Source organism: Cyprinodon variegatus, unplaced genomic scaffold (assembly GCF_000732505.1).
Source record: "Cyprinodon variegatus isolate N-32 unplaced genomic scaffold, C_variegatus-1.0 Scaffold486, whole genome shotgun sequence".
NCBI classification, from domain to species: domain Eukaryota; kingdom Metazoa; phylum Chordata; class Actinopteri; order Cyprinodontiformes; family Cyprinodontidae; genus Cyprinodon; species Cyprinodon variegatus.
In genome coordinates this window covers 480,096-491,646 of record NW_015150939.1, presented here as the reverse complement: position 1 = coordinate 491,646, position 11,551 = coordinate 480,096, and the positions used below count along the sequence as shown (strand labels likewise).

The 11,551-nt window shown below is 44.6% G+C and overlaps 2 protein-coding genes across 3 annotated transcripts in view; one reads left to right on the top strand and one right to left on the bottom strand.

The window, feature by feature from the left end:
* Positions 1-2,583, top strand: part of slc5a2 (solute carrier family 5 (sodium/glucose cotransporter), member 2) — a 12,222-nt gene extending 9,639 nt beyond the window's left edge. Inside the window, exons 10-15 of one of the 2 annotated variants that reach the window (XM_015390139.1) lie at positions 173-280; positions 903-1,053; positions 1,312-1,480; positions 1,594-1,809; positions 1,915-2,050; positions 2,127-2,583. In XM_015390139.1, the coding sequence (XP_015245625.1) occupies positions 173-280; positions 903-1,053; positions 1,312-1,480; positions 1,594-1,809; positions 1,915-2,050; positions 2,127-2,332 (986 nt within the window). In that variant the 3' untranslated portion in view covers positions 2,333-2,583. Of the gene's footprint in view, positions 1-172; positions 281-902; positions 1,054-1,311; positions 1,481-1,593; positions 1,810-1,914; positions 2,051-2,123 lie in introns of both variants that reach the window. The other variant, XM_015390137.1, reaches the window with a different exon arrangement.
* Positions 2,584-6,136: 3,553 nt separating this feature from the next.
* Positions 6,137-11,551, bottom strand: part of fbxo46 (F-box protein 46) — a 16,335-nt gene continuing 10,920 nt past the window's right edge. The window contains exons 2-3 of the mRNA XM_015390135.1: positions 9,769-10,350; positions 6,137-9,534 (exon numbers count right to left, since the gene is read on the bottom strand). Coding sequence (XP_015245621.1) covers positions 7,756-9,534; positions 9,769-10,233 — 2,244 coding nt within the window. The 5' untranslated portion in view covers positions 10,234-10,350 and the 3' untranslated portion in view covers positions 6,137-7,755. The remainder of the gene's footprint in view (positions 9,535-9,768; positions 10,351-11,551) is intronic.

The following is an 11,551-nucleotide window of genomic DNA, read 5'->3' as shown; positions in this document are numbered from 1 at the left end:
TATTTCTTTAAAGTTAAGACTAGTTTAAAGTTATCTTCATTGAAAAGTACAGTGCATTTCCTTCAAAAATAAGGACATTTCAATGTAACCCCAAACTTTTCAACGGTAGTGTGTATATATATATATATATATATATATATATATGAGTAAATGTGTCTCTGGCTTTCTGTAGATGATGTCGGCTGCGTGGTCCCTGAGATCTGCAAGGAAGTTTGTGGGACCGAAGTGGGCTGCTCCAATATAGCTTATCCTAAACTGGTGGTGACAGTCATGCCCAGTGGTAAGTCCCGATACGGCTCCGCTCAGAAGTAGAAAAGCTCAGGGATATACATACACGCACACTTATGTTGCAGGAATATTCCTCAGCAAGTTGCTAATATAACCAAATGCATTTTGTTGGGGAGAAAGGAGCAGGCGGGCAGAAAGGCCCTAAGAGTGAGGGTAAGAAACACAAGATAAACCTAAGGAACCTTAATGTGTTTTGCTGGAAAGGTTTGAGCTGTAGCAGCACAGAAACCATGGAGGCTGGCAGCAAAGGAGGTTTGAATGCAGCTTGAGCCGTAGAAAACATTGTCAGGAGTTCAACCAAAACTTTAGCTGATGGTGGAGCTGGATAATCCATAACAACCTTTATCTGAATGCTACTAGAACCTTGTCAGAAGGCCTTCCAGGAGACGTGGAAAGTCCACAGCCGGCTTTTTTGCCTACTTTAACTATTGCAATTATTTCTCTGATCCAAAGTGTCCCATAAAAGGTGATTATTGTTCACCCAGTTATTTTTAGATCAAAATTAAAAGACATTACCGTAATAGTTCTTTAACAGGGAAAAAAATGGACCAGAAGAAGCCCAGCGATAACCAGAGCATTCTTCAAACCTTTGATCGCGTTCTGTCTTTGCGCAGGTCTGCGAGGCCTAATGCTGGCCGTGATGCTGGCCGCTCTCATGTCTTCTTTGGCCTCCATCTTTAACAGCAGCAGCACTCTGTTCACCATGGACATCTGGACCCGCATCAGGCCACAGGCCACTGAACGGGAGCTCATCGTCATAGGCCGGTAAACGGATCATAAACTGCAATCAAACGATTGTTTCTATGCAGACAAAGGCAAATACCTCGCCTGTCTCATCAGGTTTTGTCCAGGAAAGCTGTCGCACCTCTAACCTTTCCACATTAGGAACAGTGTGGATGAGATGGTGTAAAAATAACATGCACATATTCATCTATATAGAAAGAGTGGAAAAATCAGTGGTTATGAATGTTTTTGCAAGGCTTGTATTTGTAGGTAAACTTTAATCATTGCTTTGCTTTTTAGCATTTGGGTTCTGTGCATCGTGGTCATCAGCATCTGCTGGATCCCCGTGGTTCAGGCAGCCCAGAGTGGTCAGCTGTTCGACTACATCCAGTCAGTCTCCAGCTATCTGTCTCCACCCATCGCCTCCGTCTTTTTGCTGGCTGTCTTTGTCAAAAGGGTCAACGAAACGGTAAGAAAGCATCTCCTGATTCCTGAGATCAGCATTTATTCAGTCAAGCCCTGAAAAAGCAGCAACTACACTTAATCTTTGTTTTTTTTTGTTTCTCTGACATAAACCTGCAGGGGGCTTTCTGGGGCCTGATTGGTGGTCTAGTGATGGGCCTGTGTCGGATGTTGCTAGAGTTCTGGTTTGGTACCGGCAGCTGTATTTTCCCCTCTCGGTGCCCTTACCTTGTGTGCGGCATTCACTACTTACACTTTGCCATCATCCTCTTTGCCAGCACATCAGTGCTGGTCTTGCTGATCAGTTTCTGTACGGAGCCTATTGAGACTAAACACGTAAGATATAAAGACCTTTAGCAGTCGGCAGAAAATCACCGCAAACGTTTAATCCAGACATTTAAAAATGGAAACGGAGGACACAAAATCTTGTTTGTCTTCTAGCTCCATCGTCTGGTGTTCAGTCTTCGTCACTCTAAAGAAGAGAGGGAAGATCTGGACTGGGAGCAAGAAGAGCATGCGAGAAGAGCCCGTAAGGATGCCAGGGAGAGGGCGAGAGAGAGGGCTAACGCAAGTACAGGTATGTAAAAAAAAAAAAAAAAAGATCAAGATAGACAGAAAACCATCATAAACTAATCCTTTGTGCCTTTCAGAAGCTGAAGGTGATAAAAAGTCTGGGATCTGCCGCCTGGTTGGTGGCTTCTGTGGATTGAGTGGAGGGCCGCAGGCTGAGGAAGCAGCAGAGGACTTAGAGCCACAGATGCCAGACATTCGGGAGAACCGTGGATGGAAGCACATTGTGGATTCTAATGCTCTCATCATGATGGCCGTTGCAGCTTTTATGTGGGGATACTTTGCTTGACTGAGTCTTTGTTCAGAAATCCAAACCTGCACTGGAGTCTATAAACCTCTACATCTCCATCTGCTGGTACTTTTTGGGCATTACACCAAAGTAAGACCTTTAGTCTTACTTTGTAAGTAAGTTAGATCAGTGTTTCCCAACCTTTTTTGACTTGTGTACCTCTTTGGGCAGTTTGTCTTTCCATGAGCCACCCCCTCTCAGTCAAAATTATTGATTTCCCATAAGTGTTAACGTACAATAACTGATTATAAAATAAAGACTATTTTACTCAATCTTTTAATGTGAGAATGTAATTATTATCATTTTATGCTTTCCATCTCAAATAAAAAAAACGACTTCAATATGTTGCTGGGAAGATACTTAGGAATCGAAATAAATACAAATTAAAATCATATTATAAACCCGTATTTATAAAACGGGAGTTCCTCTGAGCAACTTCCTTATAATCAGATTTAAACTTGATGAATTGGCAACAAAAATTACAGTCAGACTGAATTAGTTTTACTTTGATGAGCTCCGATAACTTGGTGTGAAAAACATCAGATACCAGTCTGTTCCTCTGCTTGGTTTTGATGTGTGTCAAACCTGAAGTTGAACTCAAATATATAAGTATTAAAACTTTGTTTTTGGTTGATAAAAGCTTGTTAAATTTTTCAGGCGGGTCCTCACAAAGTAAAACCGTAGAACACGCTAAAGGCCAGACATTTAATAGCAGGGCCAAACATGTACAAAAAGATCAGTTTGGTTAATGCACTTTCCATAAAAAAACATATAGCTGCTTAATCATATTTCTACAATTAGGGTACTCTGGTTTTTCTTTAGTCTTTCCTTTACTTCCTCTAGCTTTAACAGCACTGAGGCTTCAATCAAAGTTATTTTTTTTAACCTATGCACTAAAATTAAGCTTGCCTTTTTTTGGTCTTCACATTTGTCCAGTGGTCTGATCAAATAAATGTCTAAATCCCCTGAAACTTGTACTAATTTCTGAGTTTCTGAAAAGGAGCATGAAGTTGCTTGCATACAACAGGCCTGCAGTTTGTGAAGTGAAAGAAACATCCTTTAACCTTTTTTTCCCGCGACATACAAGCTGAAATGTGGGATTTCTATTTGTATTCAGTCATCTTCTCGACTGATGCCCTTAAATAACACTGTGTTAAAACAATTTCCTTTAGAAATTACCTAATTAGCTTAAAGGTAGAGTGAGTAATACAAGGATTTACTGACAAAAACTAAATATATATGATCTCTATGTATGTTATTTATAATCACCAATGAACTGAAAGTCTTCGGTTCACATTTTTCAGACATATCTTTGGTGCTACGGCAGCAGAGCTTACAAACTAGTGACTGTAGAGATCACCACTACACTCGAATGGTACTGCAGCAGGTTAGGCCTATAAGCATCTTACACAGACTAATAAAATACTATTTATAAAACTGTATAGGTGCACTTAAGACACACTCTCATTCTGTAAAATTTCTGCTAATGCTAACCAAACATTTACCCAACCGGTCACAACAAAAACCATCATCCAGCCTTGATTGCCTTAAGTCGTCATCAAAACTCAAAAGCTTCATGTTTTTATATTCTGAACCAGTCAACATTTACCTACTATATTATTTTTCAGTAAAAATAATATTTTTATTCTAAACCACTCTAGATGTTCAGTGGGCAGTCACTTTTTTTTATGTTTCATAAAAGAAAAAAGCTCTAGCTATGACATATATAAGGCATTGGTATAATTAAACCTAGCTGCTCAGTGAAGGGCTCTGTGGTTTGCTTAAAAACAAGTGCACATGATAAAAAAAAAAAAACAAATTACTGAAAAATGTGTCTTTAGACAGGAATCTTAATGATCCAAAATACCGATATTGCAATATACCAGATATCGACTTAAAGGAATAGTACACCCAAAACATGATTAGCCTTCATTTTCTACTCACCCCCATGCTGAACAACACTCTGGAGTACTTTTTTGATATCTCAATGCATCTGGAGATCTGGGAGGCTTCTTGCTGTCTGCTGACATTCAAATAATGGAGGTCTATGGTGTCCGAGACAGAAAGGTCCATAAAAATCCACAAAAAACGTGTCAATATTCCTCCATACTGCTCGTCCAATGTATTCCAAGTGTCCTGAGTGGGTAGCATCCAGAATTTACTCGAAACGAAGTCATTTAGAATGTTTTTAGAGCATAAACAGTAGTGTATAGGATTTCCTGAAAGCGCGCGCCTGCGAGCTCACGACGCTACGGAAACCGCAGACCAAACCAGATGAAAGTGCGCATTCAGCTCGGCAAAGAACTCATGCTCTTCCTCAACACTGAAGTCCTCAGACATTTTTCTTTCGTTGTTTCTTTCTTTGCACAGGTAAACAGCACATTTCTTCTTCTACGCTTGCATTATCGGCAGAGCAGACGCTGAATGCGCACTTTCATCTGGTTTGGTCTGCCGGCTTCCGTAGCGTCATGAACACGCACGTGCGCGCTTTCAGGAAATCCTATACACTACTGTTTATGCTCTAAAAACATTCTAAATGACTTCGTTTCGAGTAAATTCAGGATGCTACCCACTCAGGACACTTGGAATACATTTGACGAGCAGTATGGAGGAATATTGACACGTTTTTTGTGGACTTTTATGGACCTTTCTGCCTCGGGCACCATAGACCTCCATTATTTGAATGTCAGCAGACAGCAAGAAGCCTCCCAGATCTCCAGATGCATTTGAGATATCAAAAAAGTACTCCAGAGTGTTGTTCAGCATGGGGGTGAGTAGAAAATGAAGGCTAATCATGTTTTGGGTGTACTATTCCTTTAAATTAGGGAGTCCTTCATAAATGCAAGATATTTCATCGTCTTAGCATCATCGTTAGCAGTGCACTGCCCAAGAGCTAATAATTCAACTGCTCTGAATCAAATGAATAAATGTGAGGTTTTAGAGCAGCAAAATCATCTTTGTGATACCATTTGGCGATAGTATTGATACCCACCTTATCCCCAAACTTTTGCCAATCCACACCCTTTATACCCAGCAGAGAGCTTTGGGGGAAAGTTCCTTAAAGCAAGGTTAGGTTGGGTTAACAATATCCCAAGACTTGACAGTACTGTTCAATCCAAGAGAGTGTAGCAAAAGATACAAGTTCATGGTGCTTTAAATGCTTGGCAAGCCGAGCATTAATTGGGGAAGTAGCCATAAGGCCCATGGCAACTCTGGAGGAGCTTTAAAAAGAAATACTTTGAAAAGTTTTCACCTTTGCGAAGGGTGTGGGGGTTTGTCAATATCACTATGAACTGGAGATACATGTAAGGTATGGTAGTCCACAAAAAAATCTTCAAAATGCTAAGAAAGATTAGAGACTGAAATAGTTTTAAATTTGCTGTATTGATCAGAGCTGTCCTGAGTTAGAACGGCCTACCGTACTCAAAGTCCAAAACAAATTCGATAAGAACAAACAACATTCCCTCCAACTGAACTTTACCACTTACATCGGCCTCCAAATGTACATAGCTAGTAGAGATTTTGGTTCTACTTTCGGTTATACATACACACGTTACACAGAACACAAGCAGTTATTGAACTCCATTAGTCTCTGGTTACACTCTGATCCAATCAGTCTTTTAGAAGTGTGAAGGAGAGACTGTAAAGGAAATTTAAGTGCCTGTAAATCTGTTTATAAAGTTTCTATAATGTATAACAAACTTTGGTTTACAAGAAATCGATGTAGGTTGGAAGCGGTTCCATTTCATAGAGAAAAGAAGTGAACAGTTTGGTAAGAGAAACAGCACACTGACCAGGTGGGGATTCAGATTTCCAGTTTTAATCATCACTTCTGTTTTTATTTAAGCAGATATTTCCCATTAGCATTGTACACATTTGCATCCTACAGTTCTCCCATGTCGACCCAACCGTCCATATCCATGCAGAGTTTCAGCATCATTCATCGCAACAGTTCTTCAATGTCCAGTCTGTCAGCTAGCAGGGGTGGAAGGGGGTCGGTCTGAGAGGTTAAAAGCGAGGAGAGGGGAAGGATAAATAGATTCCATTTTTTAATGCCCTTCCCCAAAGATTGAGGAGTCAGAGCCATCACCAGGCACTGTTCTTGTAATCGATGTTTGATGTGGATCCAGTGGAGTTGGATGGAGTGTGTGAAAAAACAAAAAGAAACTAGTCCCTAATGTGGTTCTGTGCAACTTTCAGTATTTGTTGATCTGTGAGGTATCTGACGCCTCAGTCTCCAGAAGAATAGGTAAGAGGTAGGGGGCTTTTAAGGCTGGAAGCTGGTATAGAGACAGTTTGTGGTAGAGAGTTGGACATACTTTAAAGTATGAATGATGGCTCTGTTCAGGTGGAGGGCAGGAAGAGAGCCGGGGGTTAAAACAAAGTATAAAACAGAGTATTTATTTAAAAGAAAAACCATGTTACTGGTTCAGTAGGATGACAGACTGATACAAGAAGAACACAATCCTCATGAATAAAAGAAAATACAACATTCAGACACAAAAAAACCCATTAAAAACAGCCAAACAAAATAAACAAAAATGTCAAAAACAACCACAAAAAAAAAAGAAACCAATCAACCAAACCATACAAAGTGACATCAGGCCTTTCCAAAGTGACATCTAGTTTCTCTTTTTAAATCCCATTCAAGTCTGTCTCCCGTATCTATTTATTTTTTTCTGTAAACCAGACAGTGGCTCCGATTTATGGCTGGACAGCAAGGTGGGGGTCTGCGGGTCTCTGAAGTGCAGACCCGGCTGGAACCGCGGCGCAGGGCAGCTACAAATGGCATCTTGTACAATGGAGAGAAAAATAAATTCATCAAGCTTGCTTTTTACAATCACATTTCTGAAGTAACTCTAAACATTCTGCACTGGAAGGTTTTTTTTGTCCCTTGAAGCCCCCCAGTACAGCTAACATGGATGCTTGTGATAACAACGAGGGGCGAGTGTCTGGAACTGAAAGCACGCTGGTGGGCATTACATTTCTATACGTCACTTTATGAATGCTAATCTCAACCCAAAACACTGCAACGTTTTCACATAAATCGCCTACTGTAACATCCATGTGCATTTTTAGACAGAGCCCCCAAAGACTAAGAGGCAGAGACGATACAGACAGCAGCAGGAGAGGACCCCAACCCTGGTCTACAAACTTTTTATTAGCCACTCCAGAGCGCATCGGGGGAGAGAGAAAGAGGGATTCTGGAGGAGGTTGAAACAAAAAAAAGGCAAGGAGTGTGACGATTCTCTTCCTTCTTAGCATCTCAACATTCCCCCAGTTCTAAGAAAGAAATGAGATGAGGGAAGCAGAAAGTCTTGGGAGTGCGGATCCCTCCCCATCGCCCTGTCTGTACCCAAGTTCTCACACCAGTGACTGAGAGACAGGTGGAGGTATGTGAGATGAGAGTTGGACTCGCCCCTCTACCTGCCGTCCTCCCTCCTTTCTTCCCTCTTGGTGCGGTTGGACGTGGTGCCGTCGGCGGGATGCTGCACCCAATTGTTGTCGTGGAGCCCGACCCGGCAGCCTGGCGTGTCCTTGTCCGTACGCCGACAGCACATCCAGTAGGAGCGTCCGTAAGGCAGGTCGTGGTGGTAAGGTTTGGGGTGCCAGCGGCATAGAGAAACGTCCCCGCGCTCGTACTGACGCTTGCACTGTTTGCAGGGGTCGTCCCTGTAGAGGGGGTCTTGGTTCCAGCGCGAGTCCAGTGCGCGGACCCCGTAAGTCTCGATCACTGCCTTGAAGTAGTGACAGGTGCACTTGAGGGCTGCCAGGGAGCGAGTAGGCAAGTAGCTAAAGATGTTCACCATGATGTGGTCGGGGAGAAGCAGCATGTACTGTCTGGGTTCTAGGAGTCGTTGGATCTGGAAGCGGATCTCCAGGAAGTCATGAGACACGTGGCGGTATAAGCGACACAGCGAAGGGTCCGAACAGTCCTCCCCGACACCAGGAGAATCTGGTCTTGTGGCCCTTTCCCCTGAGCCCACCCCCGCCCCAGGACTGTGGTTGTTAGCACAGTCCAAAGAGCAGATTCCAGTAGCACCACCAGAGCTCTTTGCTGCTGCATCCTCCTCTGGTCCTCTAGGGGACTGGAGGAAGAACAACTGTCCAGGAGGAGGGTCGTCTGACGACGGGTCAGTCGAACTTCCAACACCACTCCCTCCCCCCGTCGGCATTGCAAAACACACAGTCTCCTCCTGCACATTCTCTGTGCTGTCTTTGCCGTAGAAGACACACTGATCCACAGCACCCGTCACCACAACCTCCACATGGAACCCGGTCACTCGTTCTCGACCCACACCTGCCGTCTTCTTGTCCCCTGTGGACAGCTCCTGGGTGGGGTCCGGGCTGCCGCAGGTCGGCTTGTCCTGGTGGAGATCCCCATCTGATTTGGGGGTGGACGCCGTGGCGGCAAGCAGGAGACTACCGGGATCTCTAGATGACGGACTGACGAGCTGGTACAAGTCGCAGGTGATTTTCTCTTTGGCCCTGGCAGCAGCTTGGTTGCTCCCACCACCACAGCTCATAAACATACAGCGGGACCGACCAGCTGGCTCCAGCTGTGACCGCGGGTCCATATTCGACACTCTGAACGCTATCCTCACCTCCCCGTGGCTGCGGTTGGGCGGTGGAGGAGGCGTTACAGTGTCTCCTATCCTATGCTCTCCATCTTGATTACTAGAGTGTAGTCCAGATCCAGAATCCAGATGGAGACGGTTCTTGAGGGTTTGAGACTCAAAGTGAGCGATGGCCTGAGCTACCCTGCAGGACTCCTGCTGCTCCTCCAGCTCCTGGTCCGTTTGGATTGGAGACGATGGCTTTTGGGATTCACTAGAGGCCTGACTATCGGAGCCGTTTGATTCAAACAGCATAGGCGAAGGGTCGGACACTGTCCCTCGGAGCAGAGTGTGCTGGCTGGGGGTGAAGCTGGGCCTGTGAGAAGTGGTGATCGACTGGTGCTGGTTTCCGTGAACGGCCACGATTCCCTGAAGGGCCATGGCGGTCCTCTGCTCCACCAAGGCTACCATCTCTGCCACCGAGAGCAGATCCGTCTCGTTCACACCCAGCTGTAGCTCATCGGGGCTTGGAGGTCCAACTGAACAGTCAGGAGTCAGAGCTTGGGAGCGGGCCGGAGGATCATAAGACGAGCACCGCCTTCGTCTTTTGGCTTTACTGCAATCTGTTGCCCAGTTACCTTTAACCTATAGGAAACGGAAAAGGATTTAGAGGCCACATAGTTTCAAAAATATTATGAAAATATGAGGCTAATGTTGAATGGAGATATTTAATAATATGTTACATCACTTTCCCTGAGATGTAGGTATCAGGTCACTAAGCTCTACTTCATTAAGGATAGGAGAAATCTATAGTCATCATATTTGAGCTGAACTATCTGAGAAATGCTGAAGTTTCTGAAGAGTCCGACAGGTTCTCACCTTCATGGCGCTCGGTCTTGGCTGACCCGCTCCGCTGAACTGATGTGCAACAAAGAAGGCAATCTTCTCCTTTGTGTTCCCAGGTTTTATGACATACCAGGTGTCCAGCAGCACCCTTCCATCCTGCATCTGAGACCCAGCAGTTGGTGGTGTGGGCGGTGCCGAAGGGGGCTGAGGGTGAGTCATGGAGCCGGATTCAAGCTCGGGTTCAGGTGGCGTGTTCTCCGACCCTACCTCCTCCTCCTTCCCCTCCTTAACCCCAACTATCATCCCTACATTGTCACTTTCTTCTGGCGTCCTCCTGGCACCTTGAGAGAGCTCCGCCTTGCAGACCGAGGGCGACCCCGCTCCGCTGGCCCCGCCGCCACTGCCCCCGGAGCCCGGACTCCGAGCTTTATTCTGGGAGTAGGTGCCGAAGGGGCGGGGGCACCATAGCCGGATGTGGGAGAAGGTGTCTCGGTCCATCAGGATGAGGACCTCCGTGGCATATCTGCATCTATGCTGGCCAGCAGACACCTGGAGCGCTCATGGTTCGGCTTTGATCCTGAAGCCACCAGACGGGCAGTACGACCAACATAAAACCTGCATAAAGAGACCAGGAAAGTGTTAAAGTGCGGACCATCAAGATAAGATTCACCCAAGCCATCAACAACTGGGACCGCCCTGAGTTAATCAAGGCTGCTACCACTTAAAAACCCACAGCACCACCACTAGAGATAAGACAGACCATCAGACACACTGTAACACAGGCACAAATCCGTTTGCTTCAGACTTTGGCCAAATTTAATCAGCAGCTATGAGACCATCTCCCCCACTCTGAGGCCTCAAGATTAAATTAAAGGGATTTGCGATTCAGGTTTCAAGATGAAAGGGTTGAAAAGATGGAGCACAATTGGTCCTCAGCCTCTCTCTGCATCCCAGTGTTTGAAAGAGTACTTGACTTAATAGGAGGCAGCACAGGAAGATGCATCAGGCATCTGCTGGACCTATTTTTAGCAAGTGGCAGCAAGGGGGGGTGGGCTGAAAGTGAAATATATATGCAGTGGAGGGGCAGGACCCTTTGCTTCTGTAGCACAGCTGGTTGCAGGGCATGCCAGGGACGTGACAGCATACATGAGGACATGCTAGTAGGGCAACACGTTGGAGTCACTGGTAAACTGTTTAAATTTACTGTAAATAATGTTATTTAGCCCAAACAATTTCTCTTAAAAATGCAGCAGGCTAAACTGCATTTTTCTACTTTCAAAAAAAATGTTTACAGTGTTTTTTGTTAGAAACTGTCTACATATTACAGGTTTGTCTGCATTTCCTGAAGGGAGGTTTTAATAAGGTAGTCACAGAAAGGCCCCTCAGGCAGACGGACGTCATTAAGCTGTCAGCTTGCTGGAAATGTAAATTAATTTCAGACTGGTGGAAGTTCACTTCAAATCTAAATTTAACATTTATTAAAAACTGGAAACTTCACATGGATGACATGAACAGCATTCATGTTTCTAATAAGTGAAGCTCTATCAATCCACCCCATTAGCCGATTTGGTGATCAGAGTTTTATACTCCGTTTCTTTGCTGTTTTTTTATTTTTTCCCCCCCGAGTGGAAATATGACGTGAATGATTTAGCCTTGTGTACTGCCCTCTACTATATATTTATTTATTTCTTTATTTATTAGGGATGGAACGGTTTATGAAAACCGTCCGAAGCGTTTGGTTCGATTCGCGTGTGTTGCGTTCGGTTCATGCGCAGAAGGTGGCGGTACTGCGACCAAAGCCAACCACCAGTAGTAA